The sequence below is a fragment of the Rousettus aegyptiacus genome, unplaced genomic scaffold (assembly GCF_014176215.1).
Source record: "Rousettus aegyptiacus isolate mRouAeg1 unplaced genomic scaffold, mRouAeg1.p scaffold_m13_p_7, whole genome shotgun sequence".
NCBI classification, from domain to species: domain Eukaryota; kingdom Metazoa; phylum Chordata; class Mammalia; order Chiroptera; family Pteropodidae; genus Rousettus; species Rousettus aegyptiacus.
Window position 1 is genome coordinate 111,596,412 of NW_023416310.1, and position 20,110 is coordinate 111,616,521.

General features: G+C 35.8%; 1 protein-coding gene across 1 annotated transcript; it reads right to left on the reverse strand.

Annotated features, from left to right (window-relative positions):
- Nucleotides 1-1,305: 1,305 nt before the first annotated feature.
- On the reverse strand, nt 1,306-2,244 carry LOC107500357 (olfactory receptor 2T27-like). The gene has a single exon (XM_016125479.2). It carries the CDS (start codon nt 2,242-2,244, stop codon nt 1,306-1,308), a length of 939 nt encoding a protein of 312 aa, XP_015980965.1.
- Nucleotides 2,245-20,110: the final 17,866 nt, after the last annotated feature.

A 20,110-nucleotide genomic window follows, 5' to 3' on the forward strand; every position in this document is an offset into this window, starting at 1 on the left:
ATCTCAGCATTATTGGCATGTGTTGACCAATTTACATCTCCATAATGCCGTGGTACCAATGTGGGGCGGGGTGTGGAAGCAGTCTACACATCACGAATGAGAATTCTCTTCCCTCATGTTCAACTGAAGACTGTCATATGATGTCCTACTGCCCAGAACAGTAGCAAAATTGCACTGAAAGAAAATATTCACCCTTCTAAAGCCAAGTTCTAGTATATCTGTAAATGGCTGAGTCTATAACAGGTAATTATTCATTCATTTAATATATATTTATACAGTGCAGACTATGTGTCACACTCTTTTTTAGGCACTGGGGATACAAAAATGAACAAAACAGAAAAAATCCTTGGCCTGGTGGGGCTTGCTTTGTAGTAGAGACACAGATAAATATAATGCCTAAACCATCAACACTATATTTATTAGGTGGTAATAATTACTAAGAAGAATAAAATTGTCAGGAAATAGAGATGTAAAAATATTGGAGAAGTATTGAAATTTTAGGTTTGGTGGCCTGGACTTTTAAATGCAGATTAAAAGGAGGTGAGGGGAAGAGCATTCTAGAATAAGGGCACAGGCAGAAAGAAGTGCGATAGTGTTATACACTTAGTGCATCCTGTGTTCACTTGGCAGGAGCGGAGGGAAAGTGTGAAAAAATAGGAGATGAGGTCAGAGGAGTAATAGAGTCAAGCTCTAGGTAGGATATCAACAGAACTGTTCTAATTCTAATGTAAGTAAAGATCAGAATAAAATTTTATTGGCTTGAACAAAAAATATTTAAAAATTAAAAGATAATTAGTTATTTAATGGTTGCTAAAATAATGAATATGGTTTTTACTCAATCAAAGCAAATACACAAACAAAAACACTTTAACCTGGAGAAAACAGTTTTCCTGGAAAAAAATAAATGTCCTTGTCTCCTGTTTTGTTTTCCTCTCAGACCACAGTGATACTCAGTTATAAACTGGAATAAGCAGTCACAGCTTTCTCTGTCTCTATGATGACAAAAAAAAAAAATGACAGGAGTCCTCATCTTGCTTGTGAATGAATTAGAAAAGGAGTAGCTACGCTTTCATTTATATGCTACCGAAGCCATTTTCTCCTAACATTAATATAAAAACAGCTCTTTGCTGAACTCAACCCCTTTGTTTCAAACACAATAAGGTAACTGGGGGTTCAACAATCTATTACTAAAACAACTTTTTTCCTAAACAGAAATTCTGTATTCTGGAAGAAAGATACAAGCCAGGGCTTTGATTTTTCACATGGAACTGGTTTTAGATCTTTAGGACAGGGATATTTCTTAAACTATTTCAATAAGAGGTTTTTCCACAAGACTTTCCTCAGAGACCCCAGCACCTCCTTGTTCCTCAAGCTATAGATGAGGGGGTTCAGCATTGGGGCAAGGACAGTGTAGAACACAGAGAGACCTTGATCCAGTGCCGGAGTATGGGAGGAGCCAGGTGTCATGTACACCACGATGCCTGACCCCAGGTAGAGACTCACCACAGTCAGGTGAGAAGAACACGTGGCCAGGGCTTTGTTCTTCCCCTCAGGTGAGTTCATCCTGAGCACAGTGAGGAAGATTCTACTGTAGGACGCCATTATGAGACTAAAAGGGATGAGGATGAATATGATACTTACCATGAACACCACCATCTCATACTCTGAGGTGTCCTCACAGGAGAGCTTCAGGATGGCAGGCATCTCACAAAAAAAGTGATTTATTTCCCTCAGACCACATACAGGGAAATGCATGGTGTAAATAGTTTGGATGAGTGAATTTACAGCACCCCCAGTCCACGGTGCCACAGCCATTAGCCAGCAAACCTTGGGGTTCATGATGACTGTGTAGCGCAGGGGGTCACAAACAGCCACAACTCGATCATAAGACATAAGGGTCAGGAGGAGACACTCAGCACCACCTAGGGCCAGGCAGAAGAACATCTGGACACCACAACCAATGAAGGAGATGCTGTGCTTTCCTGAGGCATAGTTGAAGACCATATTAGGGACTGAGCTGGAGATGTAGAATAAATCAATGAGGGAGAGCTGACTGAGCAAGAAGTACATTGGGGTATGCAGGTGGGCATCCACACAGATCAGAAGGAGGAGGATGGTGTTCCCTATGAGGGCAACAAGGTAGGCCAGGAGGATGAGGTAGACCAGGAGGCTGGTATATTGGAACTCAGGGAAGAGGCCCAAGAGAATGAAGTCTGCAGTGGATGTGCCATTTCGTTTGGCCATATCTCAGCCTTGTCTGTTGCAGCTATTGTGTGGTTGGAGAAAAACATAGGGCACCTGTTAAATCTTATGTTCAGTTATGAGCCTTTTATTTTAGAATTGCCTCTTTCCTATTCATCCTTTTTCCTACATCTTAGCAGACCCATGTGGCTTTTAAAACATCTTGAGCTTTCAGGTCAGGGAAATTATGGAGAAGAGGGGGAAGTGGCACCCTTGGAGAGGGCATAGAACCTCTCTTCAATCTGAATGTTCATCGGTTTCCCTTATTATATTCTTTTATAATAAACTGCTCATTCAATTTTTAAAATCTTACAATTTTCAAGTCTTATACTTGTTTGATAAATAAATGTTGATCATTTTACTCCGCTATTTAAAAATTGCTTCATATCTACATAATTACAATTCTCACCCAAGAATTTAAAGCCCATCATTTGGAATTTCCTGAGACAATGTGCCTCCATATTTCTTGGTCTCTGTGTAATTACTGACTTGTCAGTGAAACCATTTCCCCAAACTGTCTCATGTAGACCCTCTCTTCTTGTCTATTTTCTCTTTGTCTCCTTAATAGCTCTTGTAGGAGCAACCACATATTTTGTATGGCAAATGAAAATATGGGTCACTGTGTTCAAAATCATTGGAAGTTCCAAAACAGTAACATCAGGGTGTTAAACCAGTCATGGGGCACTCTAAACAAGGATGCCGTATGACAGCAGTGAATCCACGGGTTCAATCTTTCACAGCAATATATTGATCTGTCTGGCCTCTTTTGAGCTCATTTCTGTATTTCCAACAACTTTTTTTTCACTTACAGTTGACATGTAATATCTTATTGGTTTCATGTGTACATCATACTGGTTGGACATTTATATAACATGTAAATGTAATCCCCCCAATAAGTTTAGTACCCCCCAACACTATTTATAGTTATTACAATATCATTGACTATATGCTAAGTAAAATAAGTCAAAGACAAATACCACATTATTTCATTTATATGTGTAATCTAAAAATAATAATGAACAAACAAAACAATAAACTCATAGATACAGAGAACAAACTAATAACTACCAAATGGGAGGGGTTAGGGAGTAAGGTAAAAAACAGTGAGGAAATTAAAAAGTATAAATTTGTAGTTATAAAATGTCACAAGTATGTAAAGTTCAACAAAATCTTAAACACTTTCACCAGATATCCTGCCAACACTTCTAATTTATCATGCCAAAATCAGGGCACATCTCTTACCATTTTGTTGTTTTTACCATCACCACTTCATTACCACAAACATTAAGTCTTATACTCTTGAGGCCACCTTTGATTTTTTTTCATTCTATATTTAATTGGTTCTTCAGCCCAACCATATTAAACTATCAATATCTTTTGGACATGTCCCTCCTTTCCAAACCTATTATTACACTCGATTCGAAGATTTTAATATCTCTTCTCCTGATTGTCAAGTATACTTATTCTTCAAACCACAATCATTTTAAAACATATCTATAATCAAATTCCTCTCTAGGGAATATTTTTAAATGTCCTCCATAAACTACTGAACAACAAGTTTGCTGTTAATTTACCTGGCTGATTTTTTTCATTACAATAACTTTTTTCCTATAACAACTTAAACTACAGTCTTCTGAGAGGTATCCATGCTTTTCTTTCTCCATATATTTAGTTATGCAGTTTTCTTTTTACCTAAACCAACCTTTCTTGAATACAAACTTTATCAAATCCTACCCATCACTTAATTTCCTGATCTCACCAGCATATTTCTGAAGACTTCTAAAAAGTTTTCCCATTTCCTGCCAAATAAAAAACCAATAGACTGTTGAATAAAGAAGAGGTAGTATGTATATGCAATAGAATATTAGCCATAAAAAAGAATAAAATCTTGTCATTTGCCACAATAGGAATAAACCTGAAAGTTATGCTGAGTGGAATAAATCAGACAAAGATAAATGCCATATGATAACCCTTACATGTGGAATCTAAAGAACAAAATAGACAAATGAAACAGAAATAAACTCATAGATACAGAAAACATTTTGAAGATAGCCAGATTGGATGGGAGATGAAAGTATGGATAAAGAAAGGGAAGAGATTAAGAAGTACAAATTGGTAGTTACAAAATAGTCATGAGGATGTAAACTATAGCACAAGGAATATAGTCAATAATATTTTAATAATTACGTATGGTGTCAAATGGGTACTAGATTTGTTGATGTGATCATTTCATAAGTTATATAAATGTCTAATCATTATGTAGTGCACCTGAAACTAATATAACATTTTATGGCAAATATAATTGAAAAACAATTTATTATTAAAAATAATAAATTAATCTCTTCTTTCTCTAAATTTTGACAACACATATTACTTTGTCTTACCATCAGCACATAACATATTTTACCTTCTTCTTTAAATATTTAATTTTCCTTGAATTGCAACACTTTTAGTCAAAATGTAATTATGATATATATTTTTCATAATGCTATTTTATAGTTCTCTCTCAGTATAGTATAGCACATCATAAAATGGATGAATGTATTAGAAATTGTCAGTATGTAGACACTTCAAGATTGCTATATCTCTACTATGATTCACTTTGGTGAAGATGACTCATCAAAATAAAAGAATTGTTTACTTTGACAAACTCAATTCTCCAGAGCTATGTCTACCAGCTATCAGAGGTCATTCAACTCTAGTACTAAAATGATTTATGAAAAAAGTAGTTGAAAGATCATAAATTAACTGAGAATTGGGAGGAGAAAGAGAATTGGTAGGACAGAGAAAAGGAGATGGAATAAGAGGAAAAAGATGTTAGAAAAAGTAGAGAATAAAAAAGAAAATTGTCAACTGAAATGCTTCCCAATTTTATTCTTGTATGATATTGTCAGCATATCACATAGATATTAATATTATTAAAGCTCTGTGTAAGGGCCACTTTGGAGACTTTGAAATACTAAGGTTCCTCTGATCACTTGTCAGTAATTATTTATGTAAAGCAATCAACTGGATAATTGATTTTTTGTTTTAACAAACTGTTCTTATGGTTCTTTGTCATAATAAAGTAGTTTTGTATTTTTATTTTTTGATCAGAGTTGACATTCAATATTATTTTATATTACTCTTAGGTGTACAGCATAGTGGTTAGACATTTATAGAATATCTGATGAGTCTAGTATTCACCTGGTATTACACATAGTTGTTACAATATTACTGACTATATTCCTTATGCTTTACTTCGCATCCCTGTGACTATTTTGTAACTGCCAATTTGTACTTCTTAATACCTTCACCATTTTCACCCACTCCCCTAAGCTCCCCTCCAATCTGACAATCATCAAAATATTCTCTGTATCTAATAGTATGTTTCTGTTTTGTTTGTTCATTTACTCTGTTCTTTGAATTCTACATATAAGTAAGATCATATGGTATTTGTCTTTCTCTGTCTGACTCATTTCACTCAGCGTAATACCCTTTAGGTTTATCCATGTCATTACAAATGGTATGATTTTATTTGTTATGGCTGAGTAATATTCCATTGTATATATGGACCACAATGTCCAAAAACCATTTGGAGGTGTCTCAAAAAATTTAAAAGATAAGTACCTTATGTTCCAGCGTTTGCACTTCTGGGTATGTATCCAAAGGAAACCAAAACACTAATTAGAAAAGACATATTCACCCCAGTGTTCACTGCAGCGTTGTATACAATAGCCAAGATATGGAAGTAACCTAAGTGCAATAATGTATAGTTTTAAAAAAAAGTTTGTAATTTATTTTAACAAGGACACTAAGCATTATTCATCCCTGTTTAAATTTAAATTGATAATAATATCTTTTGATATATCATCTTTGTACATACTGCTCAATCAACATCCCAGTACAGTACTCATTTAAAAACAATTAGAAGAATAGCATACAAGTCATGGTTGAAATAAAACTCTAAAAGGTCTTATGTGTATCTACAGTAATAAAAGACAAGAAAAGATAAAAATAAAGAACATCAGGAGAAGTAGTCCATAATTTTTTAACAAATATGTGTTGAGATCTACTCTTTTTTAAGGAATCACATGCCCAGTACACAAGAGAAAAAAAAATCAAAACCTATGTTTATGGCAAAAAAAATATATTCAGAGGAAAAAAGAAACATGTTTCTTTTACTATATATGAGAGTGAACTAGTTTTAGAGAATAAGCGATTTTCTCAAATTTACAAAAGTAATTAAGTTATAGAATCAGAACTCAAGCTACAACAAAATTTTACTACCCTTCATGGTCTAAGTATGCCTTTTCACCAAGAAATCTCAGCTTTCTATGAAAGGTGAAGCTAGTGCTCAGCTAGATAAATACATACAGTCAAATCTTCAAATTTGCTGATAGTTATGACTTTATCAGTTCCATTCCAACTGGCAGTCTGGTTCCAAGCTTGGCACTAAAATTGGTCTTAATCTTGGAATTTTGTATTTTCAAAAGCAGTAGATGTGATATTAGTTTGCAGATCTTTATAGAACTAGAATGTGTTATTGAAACCAATGGTCATTTATTACCAACAAATATAAAACGAAATAAGCTCCTGTCCTTGGATCACTGCTCTTCAATTGAGATTAGGTGCTGTTGGTCATTTGATGTTATAGACAAATGAAAACATGAGGATGGGCACGTTCAAGACGGAGGAGTAAGGGAATGACAGTGCTGGTAAGGGTGGGGAGGGGAATGTGGGCTTTAAAGTGCAGCTTCTTTGGAATTCTCACTGCTACACCCACCCACACTTACCACCCCTAGCATCCTAATTCTGTCAGAAACTCTGACAGAAACTGAAGACTAGGAAATGTTATTCCTAGTATCAGTGACCTTTGTGTTCTCTCTATAGAATCTTAGGCCAGTTGTCACCTTCCTCCTTCTGGAAGAAAACATATTTAGAATTGTACCCTGAATCTCATTAAGAGATAAATTCTTCTCCAAGTCATCTTAATCTCTGCTGGAGGGAAAGCAGAGTGGAATGATAAAGGGAGATTACTCCTTTCACTATATCATCACGTAGAATGAGCCCCTGGATCCTGGTGCTCCAGAGACCTAACGGGAACATAAAATGGATGAGACATACAGCATTTCCAGGAATTGTGTAAGTCATCCCACCAAATAAGATAATTTTTGCAGCAACAGACACAAAAGAGAAAATGACAAGGATTCACTTGCCAAATTTTAAGTAGCTTTTACTAAGAATGCTACAAATATTAATTCAAGAAATATTCACAATATTTGCATTATCTCCATTCTGCAGAAATGACACTGAGGCACACCGAGGTTATGGAATTCCCCATATGGCTATCAGGGAGCAGAGTCAGGTTTCCGGCTAGGACTGTGTATAGCTCTATAACCAGGCTCTGCTGCTTTTCAAATTCTGTAGAGTTTAGGAATGCTTTTCTTCTAAAAACTTGCTTTCATGAGTGCCCACAATAAGTAGAGACACCTATATGCTAAAGATAAGAGGGCGAGGAATCGAGGTGCTGAGGTGGAGTGTGTTACAGACTGGTTAGAAATAGTAGAGATCAACAGTGATGAGCAGGGTCGGCAGGGCAGGGAGAGGAAGGTGAAAATGAGCACAGCCCTAAAGTGAGACAGGAGTAAAATAAGAGAGACTACAGAAATATAGATAAAGGATCTCTAGAAATGGCCGAGGAAAGGGTGATTGGGATTGCTGATGTGAGGAATCATTAATTACTTAGCATTTATGAAGATATTAACAACTTTTAAGCAGTGCTTTGTAATGTTTTGTCATACTCATCTCTTTGAATTTAAACTTTTATCGATGCATCTGTCTCCACTGCTAGCCCATGGGTTTTTGAGTGCTGCAACCATGTCTCATTTATCTTGATAACCCCCACATTTAGTATTATTCCTGGAACACTGAAGGTTCTATGAATGACTTAAAAAATAAACTATGACTCTATAAAAAAAATACTATCTCTACTTTTCAGACAGGGAAACCAATATTGAAATGTTCAGAAAACTGCATGAGTTTTCACAAGTACATGATATATCCTAGTCCCCTAGTCTATTCTTTGTCATGATTCAATGTTTCTTCTCTATTTCTAAAACAGTGAACAGATAATGGAAAGACCAGAAGTTTGGCTCAAAGTTTACTTTTGCTGTTAAGGTGACCTCACATGACTCACTGTCACTGTGCTATAAAATAAAGCACAGGAAAAAGATGGGCTAGGTGAACTCTGTAGTCTTCTAGATCTTTACTTCTGAAGATGCTCTAACAGAAAGTGCAATTATTTTCTTGGAGGAGTAAGGTATAGTTACTTAGAGACAAGGCTGGAAATAAAGTCCAGGAGAATTTACTGCTATTGCACCATTCACACATTCTCACCTCTGTCTCCAAGGCGCAATTCCATCATTTATGTTCAGTGATTAAAATTTTACATATCAAAGAATGCTTCCTATGGTTAGAAAATTCCGAGAAAACATAACCACCCTTAGGCAATTGTTCAGGTAAGCTGATAACCTCTTATGCCTATTCAAGGCCAGCCTATCTGTTTTTCTTGTAAATGCTGGTTTCCAAAAATCTTTTCAGTAAATGGTGATTATTCTCACAAGGAGATACTGGCAACTCTCTCTAAGGAATGAAAATGCACGTATCTATGTGACATTGACAAATTAACCTAGCTTCACTTTCACTGTTCAGCATGCAAGGCCCTTAGGCCAGTGTGTGGCTCCAATATAACTTGCAAACTTAATGTGAGCTGCGGTTGGGGGACCAAAGATAGCACTCTCTAAAGGAAAACACCTCATGTTAGTGACAGCAGGGCTGCAGAGCCTCATTTCAAATGTCCTGTGGGAAGTTTGCCTTTTACTTAATTAACAGAATCTTTCACTCACTTGAACTGTCAGAATTTTTTCAAAAGTGTCTCCAAAGGAGAACAGCCACTTCTTCCCACAGGACCCTGGAATATGCTTACTGTCTCACTCCCTTGGGACTACAAGCCAGTTGTCTCTTTCAGATTCTCTAGAGTCTTGTTACTTGCTAATGAGTAAGAGACCAATGGATTCCCTTAATACACTGTGAAATTAGCTTTGTGAACACAATGCTTTTCTTCCCATTTAAATTATAAGTCTGTACAATAAAAACAAACAATTCACTATATAGTAATAAAATGAATCATCACTAAGAAGTTTTCCCAAGACAAGATATTCTAGGAGTGCAGTGACTCAAACTTTATTCTCCAGAAATAATATGCCATATGCTTCCAAACCCTACTGAAATCTGAATTCGTAGACTCTTACATGTTGATCTCAATTGATTTAAATCTAAACTGACAGCCTTTACCTTCTCACTCACTCTTCTTTCTCCACTTGTGATTTAATCTTTGAGACAGACAGCATTATTACAAAAATTAAACCAAGAAACTGCTTCATCAGACTTTAAATTTCTAAATTTATTTTAATAGCTCTATTGAGATATAATTAATATACAACTAAGTGCAAATATTTATAAAGTGCACAACTTGATAGCTTTGACATAATTCCACCCTGTAAAACTGTCATAGCAATCAAAGGAGTTATACACACTGCTCCTGAAGTTTTCACCTGCCTTTACACTATTTCCCCTCTTGCTCCTTCCTGTCTGCCTTCTCTAGCAAATGCTAATTTGCATTCTGTTATTAGACTCTTTTCTATTTTGTAAAATTTTAAATAAATGGAATTATAATGTATGTACTCTTTTTTGTTTGATTTCATTCACTAAGAATAATTATTTTAAGATTTATTCTTGTTGTTGTATGTATTAATAGTTCATTTTTTTTTAACACTGAGTTGGATTCCACGGCATCAATACACCACAATGTGCTTATCCATTTCACTCTAGATGAACATATAAGTTGTTTCTAGTTGGGGCTATTACACCTAAAACTGTTAAATTAGCTGTTTGAGAAATTGATGGTTTTCCCCAATAAAATTATCAATCACTATAATTAGTATAAGCATGTGATTTTGTTTCTCTTAGGCAAAGACCTAGGATTGGAATGACTGGGAAACATGTGTCTTCTATAGAGCAATTTTTGATTTTGAAAAAGTCAAATTTATTAGTTTTTTATTTTATAAATCAACTTTTAATGTTATAACTAAGAAATCCTGAGTGACATCAGAAGCACGGTGGTGTGTGGGGTTCCCTTGATTTCTCCTCTAAAATTTCAACAAATTAAAAAGCTATAATCCAACAAAATATGCCCAGCCTAATACACAAATAAGTCTAAGAGAGCTGTGCATCAGAGCATCTGAAAGACGGTGAATCAAGTGAGCAAGGGAGGAGGAGAGGGAGAGAAGTGGAGATTAGTGCTGCAAACAAAGCCAGGAGCTCCCTGCAAAACACAAAAAGATGGAAGAAATTAAGGGACAGAGTGAACTCTCTGTACCCCTGTCATTCTTGCCTGAGTGGTCAGTATTTACTACAACAGAACCCAGTGGTCAGGGTAAAGACCAGGTACAAAGAGAATGCAGAGGTGTGACAGCTATGCTCTAGCAATAGCTATTGCCAGGTAGAAAGCTGAGTCATAAAGTCTGGCCACCTCCTCCATCATCCCAGAACATACCCTCCACATCCATGCTCTCCATAAGAGAATCTGTGCAACCATAACTAAAACATACACTGCAGCCAGTACCAGTGATGAGCAGAGATTCTTACTGGAAAACAAAAGAAGAACCTCTTCTTGTTAATCTGCTAAAAAGGATCACTCTTAATAATAATAAAAATAAATTTTAAGCAGAGTAAATTTTCACAAATGCTTAGACAAATAAATAATATATCAAATACTATGAACAGGGGAATCTTTGAAAACATGGCAGAGTGAGAGACATCCTCAAATTTTTCCCCTCGAACAAAATAAGCCGAATATATAAAACTCAACAAAAAACACCCAAACTGCACACCAGCACGTCTGAGCATGGGATCTGTGCATAAGAGCTACCTCAGGTCAGAACCTTGGATGTCAGAGGGTGGACTGGGAGAAATAAAGAAGTTTCCTCTCACAGCCACCAGAGCTAGCTATAGGAGGGGGAGGGAGAATGAATGGTGAGTTTCCTGAACAGGCACACCTGGAAAAACTGTGAGCTCCCCACTGCTGGTGGTAGGGCCCTGTTATCAGGACAGAACGCGAAGAAGCTGGACAGCAAAAAAACAAGTTGATTTTTACCACCAACAGCTGCAAAACTGAGGCTAAGCTACAACCCCTGACACCCAACCCTGAGGGCTCTTCCCCCCAATACCTTCCAAGACAGAACACTGCGGAGCCCCAGGGAAATCCGAGCAAACACTACCGAAACTGTTGCTAATACTGACAGGGACGGAAAGTGAGGGTAGAAAGTGTGATTTAATATCTACAACAAAATAGAAAAGCATTTTTAAGACTTTATGTAAAGCAGGGATCCAAGAGGCTTAGGCACCACATACTGGAAACCAAAAGAAAAGTGCATTCTTTGCAGCAGGCCAAAGAGAGACCTTTATATAATAAATCTTCATTCTGGAAAAACAGCAGACTACACTTCTATTAATGCCCAGGCAGAGATATAGTCCATTAAACACCATGAATAACCAAGGTGACAAGGCATCTCAGAAAGAAAGAGAAAATCTCCAGAAAATAAGCTTACAGACATAGAAATATGCAACTAAAATGACAGAGAATTAAGGATAGTGTGCTTCTAAAAAAACTTAGTGACTCCAAAAATGAGTCATAGCAACAATTTCGGGAATTGAAAAAACACCTAGATGAGCAGAGAAAGGAGATTGAAAACCTCAAAAAGAATCAAATAGAACTTCTGGAGAGGAAACATCACTGCAAGAATTGAAAAATGAAATAGCAAGCTTAGGAATAGAGTCAACCAAATGGAGGATAGGATCAGTGATATCAAAGACAGAAATCTAGAAATAAATCAAAGGAAGAAGAGAGAAACTGAAGAATGAAAATTAATGAAATAGAAATTCAAGAAATAGCAGATATCATCAAGAGAGGAAACATAAGAATAATGGACATTACCAAAGGTGAAGAAAAGGAGCAGGGACTAAAAAGCATTTTCAAATAGTGGACAAGAATTTCCCAAATTTAAGAAAGGAACTGGAACTTGGAATTCAAGAAGTCAACAGAACACCCAATTTTCTCAACCCAAAAAGGCCTTCTCCAAGACCCATTGTATTAAAATAATCAAAAATCAATGAAAAAGACAGTATTCTCAGGGCAGCAAGGGAGAAAAAACCCGGTAACTTGTAAAGTAAAACTCATTAGATTATCCTCGAACTTCTCAACGCAAACCTTGCAAGCCAGAAAAAAATGGAATCAAATGTTTAAACTGCTAAGTGAAAGGAACTACCAGCCTAAAATAACATATCCACCTAAGCTCTTCTTTATATATGAAGGAGAAATTTAGACCTTTCCAGACATACAAAAATTGAGGGAATTCTCCACTATGAGGCATGTACCACAGGAAATACTGAAAGGGGTCAATTCACCTAAAACAAAAAAACAAACGAACAAAAAAACATAATTAGGAGTAAAGTGACTACCAGGCAAACAGAATCAGAGGAGAGTAACACTTACTAAGAACAGGGCATTAAGCTTAAATAATAAGAAGAGAATTAATAAAGCAAGATAGCAATGAACATACAGCATACACAGGGACAACTTGAGATAATAATAACTGAAAAGGGGTAAATGGAAAGATCCAAATTCACAAAGAGAAATGAAGATAAGTAACATGCAAAAGAAAATGTAGAACTGTATATATATAACTATCCTTTACATATTTGTAATAATAATGACACAGAGAAGATTCAGAACTTAAGTCTATGACATGAAACAAGAAGAACCAGAGGCAAAACCTACAAAAGCCAACCAAAATTAAAAAAACAGAAACACAAGGATGAGGAAGCAATGGAAACACCAAGATACCAGAAAGCAAATGATAAAATTGTTATAAGAAGACCTCATATTTCAATAATCACCCTAAATGTAAATGGACTGAACTCACTAATAAAGGCACAAAGTTACAGAATGAATCGAAAAGCAAAAGCCAACCACATGCTGCCTCCAGGAGACACATTTCAGCTTCAAAGGCAAACATAGATTCAAAATGAAAGGGTGGAAAATGATATTTCAAGCAAATGGCATTCAGAGAAATGAATGCCATTTATTTCTACTACAGGAGTAATGGTACTAATATCAGAAGAAATTGACTTCAAAATAAAAAAGGTAAAGAAAGATACGGAGGGACACTTCTTAATGATAAAGGGAATCATATATCAAGAAGACATAACACTTATTAATATCTATGCTCCCAATAAGGGAGCCCCAAAATATATAAAGAAATTACTAACAGAACTAAAGGGAGAAACAGACCCAAACACTATGGTAGTAGGATACCTAAATACCTCACTGTCGGATATGGACAGATCATCCAAAAGGAAAAATCAATAAGAACATAATATCCTTAAATGACACATTAGACCAACTGGATATAACTGACATTTACAAAGCCTTCCATCCCGAAACAGTTGCTTATCCATTCTTCTCTAGTGCACATGGAACATTCTCAAGAATCGACCACATACTGGGACACAGAGATAGCCCCAACAAATATACAAGGGGTGAAATCATACCAAACACATTCCCTGATCATAATGCTTTAAAACTAGAGATCAACTGCAAAAAGAAAGCAGGAGGGACCACAAGTACATGGAGATTAAACAACATGTTCCTGAAGAATATCCGGGTCAGGGAAGAAATAAAAAGAGACATAAAGAGATACATAGATACAAATGATTATGATAGTACAACATAACAAAACTTTTGGAACACACCAAAGCAGTACTAAGAGGAAAGTTCATATAATTACAGGCTTATCTCCAGAAACAAGAACTTAAATACTAGAAAAGGAAGAACAAATGAAGCCTAAACTCAGCAAAAAGAAAGAAATCCAAATAGAGCAGAAATAAATGAAATTTAAAACAAACAAATAAAAAAAATATAAGAAATGCAAAGGAGAGCAAGTTTTTTAAGACGGTCAATACCATTAATAAACCTCTGGCTAGACTCACTAAAGAAAAAAGAGAAAAGACACAAATAAACAAAATCAGGGAAGAAAAAGGGGAAATTACAACTGACATCACAGAAATACAAAGGGTCATACAAGAATACTATGAAAAAGTATATAACATGAAATTTAATAATCTAGAAGAAATGGACCAGTTCATAATAAAATACAACCTTCCTTGACTGAATCAAGAAGATCTGGAAAATCTAAGTAGACCGATCAGTAGCATGAAAATTGAAACAATCATCAAAAACCTACCAAAAAGTAAAAGTCTGGGACCAGATGGCTTTACCAGTGTGTTCTACCTAACATTCAATGAACATTTAATACCTATTCTCAAATTCTTCCAAAAAATTGAAGAGAAGGCAATACTTTTCAATTGATCTTATGAAGCCAATGTCACTCTGATAGCAAAACCTGGTAAAGATAACACAAAAAAAGAAAATTTTAGACCAATATCTCTCATGAACACACATGCAAATATCCTAAATGAAATACTAGCGAACAGAATACAGCAACGCATTAAAAAGGTTATACATCACGATCAACTGGGCTTCATCCCAGAAGCAAAGGGATGGTTTGACATACGTAAATTGATTAATGTGATACACCACACAAACAAATTACTACATAAGAATTATATGATCATGTCAATAGAAGCATAAAAAGCCTTCGACAAGATACAGCATCCATTTGTGATCAAAACACTTAACAAAATCGGTATAGAAAGAAAGTACCTTAACATAATAAATGTCATATATGACAAACCCTCAGCCAACATTATACTTAATGGTGAGCAGGAACAAGGCAAGACTGTCTACTATCTCCACTGTTATTCAATATATCATTGGAGGTCCTAGCAAGTGCAATCAGATAAGAAAAAGATATAAAAGTCATCCAAATAGGAAACAAAGAAGTCAAACTGTCATTATTTGCAGATGACATGATTCTCTATATAGAAAACCCTAAAGATTTCACAAGAAAACTACTAGAAAAAAATAAGCAAAAAAAGGAGTTTCTGGATACAAAATCAATGTTCAAAAATCCATAGCTTTCATATACTCTAATAATTAAGTGTCAGAAAAAGAAGTGGAAGATAATTACTTTTGCAATTACACAAAAAGAATAAAATACCTAGGAATAAATTTAATGAAACATGTGAAGGACCTATATAATGAAAACTACAAGATTGTATTAAAAGAAATTGAGGAAGATACAAAGAAATGGAAATATATTCCATGTTCTTGGATTGGAAAAGTCAACATAGTTAAAATGATCATATTACCTAAGCATTATACAGATTTAATGCAATCCCTATCAAAATCTCATTGGCATTTTTTAAAGAAATACAATAAAAAATCATCAGATTTGTAGAGAAGCATGAAAGACCCTGAATTGCCAAGGTCATCTTGAGGGGAAAAAAAGGGGGGGGGCAGCTGGAGGCATCACTCTGCCTGACTTCAAATTATACTATAAAGTAAAAGGAATCAAAACGGTATAGAATAGGCAACAAAACAGACACACAAACCAGTGGAACAGAATCAAGAGTCCAGAAGTAAAGCCATATTTATGTGGGCAAATAATTTTTGACAAAAAAGCCAAAAACATACAGTGGAGAAAGCAAAGCCTCTTCAATAAATGGTGCTGGGAAAACTGGAAAGCCACCTGCAAAAGAATTCAACTGGACTGTTATCTATCACCACACACCAAAATTAACTCAAAATGGATTAAGGACCTGAGTATAAGACCTTAAACAATAAAGTGCATAGAAGAAAACATAGAAACTAAACTCAAGTACTTAAAGAGGATTTTATGAATTTGACCTCAAAAGCAAGGGGAGTAAAAGCTAAACTAAATAGATGGGACTACATCAAACTAAAAAGCTTCTGTTCAGCAAAAGAAATCATCAACAAGGTAAAGAGAAAATCATTTGAATGGCAAAATATATTTGCAAGCAACACCTCCAATAAGGATCTAATATCCACAATATATAAAGAACTCATACTACTCAATAACAACAACAACAAAAAAACAAATGATCTAATAAAAAAATCGGTAGAGTACCTGAACAGACACTTCTCCCAAGAAGACATACAAATGGCCAACAAATATTTGAAATGATGATCAACATTGCTAGTTATTAGGGAAATGGAAATCAAAACCACTATGAGGTACCATCTCACACCTGTTAGAATAGCAATAATCAACAGGTCAAGTAATAACAAATGCTGGAGTGGATGTGGAGAAAAAGGAACCCTCATACACTGCTGGTGGGACTGAGAATTGGTACAGCTACTGCAGAAAACAGTGTGGAGTTTCCTCAAAAAACTAAGAATTGATCTACCATATGATCCAGCAATCTCTCTACTGGGTGTTTACCCCAAAGACTTAAAAACCCATATCCAAAAAGATATTTGCACAATGCTGTTCATAGCCGCATTATTCATGGTGGCCAGGACATGGAAGCAACTGAAGTGTCCTACAATAAATGATTGGCTAAAGAAGCTGTGGTACATACAAAGGATATTACTCAGCCATAGGAAGAGATGAAATACTGCCATTTGCGACAACATGGATGGACCTCGAGATAATCATGCTAAGCAAAATAATCCAGGCAGAAAAAGTAGAAAATCACATGATATCACTTATATGTGGGATATTAACCTAAAAGCAACAAATGTACAAGACAAACAAACAGAGACTTATGGACATGGACTATAGACTAGTGGTTACCAGAGGGTAGGGGTTGGGGAAGGAGGTGGTAGGTAGATGGTTAAAGGGAATCAAATATAGGAAGGTGGGGGGAGGATGAAGTAAGGTAAAGAAGATCAAATATATGGTCACTGAAGGAAACGGGACTTTGGATGGTAAAAACACAATAGGATATACAGATGTCGAATTATAATGTATTCCTGAAAATTATATAGTAGTGTTAACCAATGTTACCCCAATAAACTTAATTTTAAAAAGAAATTAGCATGAACAACCAAGGTGAAAAGGTATCTCAGAAAAAATAAATAAATGTTAAGAAAATAAATTTAAAGGTATAAACATATGTGATTTATATGAAAAATAAAGCAAGATTGAAGTTCTGAAAAAAACTCAATGAGATACAAAAAAAAATTGATAGGCAGTTTAATAAACTCAAAAACATAATCACTAAAGTCAGAAGTACTTTACCAAAGATATTGAAACTCTAAATAAAACCAGGTACAACTCATGGAACTGAATTATTCAATAAAAAAAAAATGAAGAATGAAATAATGAATTTAAGAAATAGAGCTGACTATGTAGAGGAAAGAATTAGTGATATCAAAGACAGAAATCTGGAAATGACACAGTTGGAAGAAGAGAGACGAGGGTGAAAAAAATAATAAAAGAACTCTACAAGAACTATCTGACACCATCAGAAAAAAAGTATAAAAATAATGAGTATATCGGAAAAATAGAAGAGAGAGAAGAGACCAGAGAACCTATTCAAACAACTGAGAATTTTCAAAACATATGAAATGGACTTGATTCTTGACTCCAAAAAGCAAACAGGACACCTAATTATCTCAATCCAAGAAGGTCTTTTCCAAGGCACATTATATTAAAACTGTCAAAAATTAATTAGAAAGTAAGAATTCTCAAGGCAACCAAGAAAAAGATAGTAATAAAGAAAACTTATTAGATTATCTTCTGGCTTTTCAGCAGAAACTTTGCAAACTAGAAGGAAGTGAAGGCAAATATTCAAACTATTTAAAGGGAAAAATTATGATATATCCAGCAAAGTTCTCCTTTAAATGTGAAGGAGAAATAAAGGCATTTTCAGACACACAGCAGCTGAAGAAATTTTCTACCACAAAGACTGCCTTATAGGAAAAGGGTCATTCTATCTAAAACACAAAGCAAAATGATACAAAACTGTGAGTAAGATGGCTAATAGGCAGACAGAATCAGGAAATTGCAAACCTTATTAAGAACAGGGTGTTAGAAACTCAAATGTTACATAATGGTTAAAAAACAAAAACATTTGTAAAAGAGAAAGAGAAAACAATAGCTATTACAACTCAGAAGTAAACTCACAGCATAATTGAAATAATTTGAGCCAAGAAAAACAGAAAACAGGAGAGAGTAAAGGTCTGAATTTGAAAGAGAATTTGAAAGAGATACAAGCTAAATATAAAAAAACTACTATATATATGAAACTTTCATTTACATGAACATAATTGTAATCACACAAATAAAAATCCTCATCTGAAACATATAACATAAAACGAAAGGGAACAGAGAGAAAAATGATATAATACCACCAAACTAAAATAACACACAGAAACACAAAAGTAAAGAAATGATAAAACACCAAGCTACCAGAAAACAAAAATATAATGGCTGTGGAAAAACTTCATATTTCAATAAACACCATAAATGTAAATGGACTTAACTTACAAATAAAAAGGCACAGAGTAGCAGAACAAATCAAAAACAAACAAACAAGCAAACAAACAAAAAAAACCTTCAAGGGACACATCTCAGCTGCAAGGACAAATATAGACTCAAAGTGAAAAAGTGGAAAAATATACTCCAACCAAATGGCAGTCAAAGAAAAGTGGGTGTAGGCATACTTATATCTGATGAAACAAACTTCAGATAAAAAAACAACAACAAGAGATTCCTGTCATTATAGCAGAGTGTGTAGGTAAACTCTGTGCTCACCTCCTCTCACAACCATATCAAAATCACAACTAAGCAACATGACAGCCATCATTGAGATTTGCCTGAGAAATCCTATAACTGGGGACACACAGAAGAGGCCACCTCAAGACTGATTGGAAGAGTGGAGATACAAAACAGGCTGGTCCCACATCAGAGTATGGCAATTGAGAGTTGGGAGAAATATCTCAGCTGCGGATGTTTTGTTAGAAAAGCGAGGGGTCCTGGCTCCACACTGGGCTCCCCAGCCCAGGGTTCCAGTGCCAGAAAGAGGTGTCCCAACAAATTCTGGCTGTGAAAACCAGCAGAGATTGTGTCTGAATGAAACAGAGGACCGAGAGAAAAGCAAACGTTTTTCTTAAGGGGCCCACATGTGGACTTACTCACCGATGAACTCACTCACTCCTAGCTCCAGCTCTGGGGTATCAGCTCAAAAGGCACCAGGGACATACAGGGAAGAACTGAATTATCTAGCTTCAGGAAAAGGAGTGTAGGGACAACTTTGTTCCTGACAGAAGTGCTGGCAAAAGCCATTGTTCCATTGTTGAGCTTGGCTTGCAGACCCAGGTAGGCACCAAGCCTGAGTCTCCATCAACCTGGTTGAAATCATTCACTTCACCCTAGTGATCTCTTGAGATCCCTCCCTTATCGGTGTGCAGGACCAACCAGGCTGCCTCTAGTGGCTTTTCCATACAAACAATTTGCCTTCACTCATGCTGTGGACCTTCCTAAAACCTCTCAATCATAACAAATCACAATCACCATCTGGCTTCAGTGTGTCCATACCTCTTGCTGAGCAACTCCAAGCTGGGCACTAGTGGCAACCAACTTTGTTTTGCAACTTGGCCTAATGAGGCACTTCTGAATCCAGTGTGGGTGATAACCATTTGTGGATTGCTTGGTGGACCATATGAAGTGGCCCTGGGCTGGACACATGCTATGACTGAATTTGGTCTGTGGCTGAGCCCCTCTCAGGGAGCCCCAGACTGTATTGCCTGATGGCTGAATATGGTCTGAGTCAGAGCACAACTCAGGACCACATTTGAGAGTGACACACCGAAAGGGAAGATAGGGCAGGCAGCAAAGTC

Bases quoted from the DNA above. Each gene is read 5' to 3' on its own strand.
- LOC107500357 (XM_016125479.2), bottom strand. From the start codon at position 2,244: ATGGCCAAACGAAATGGCACATCCACTGCAGACTTCATTCTCTTGGGC.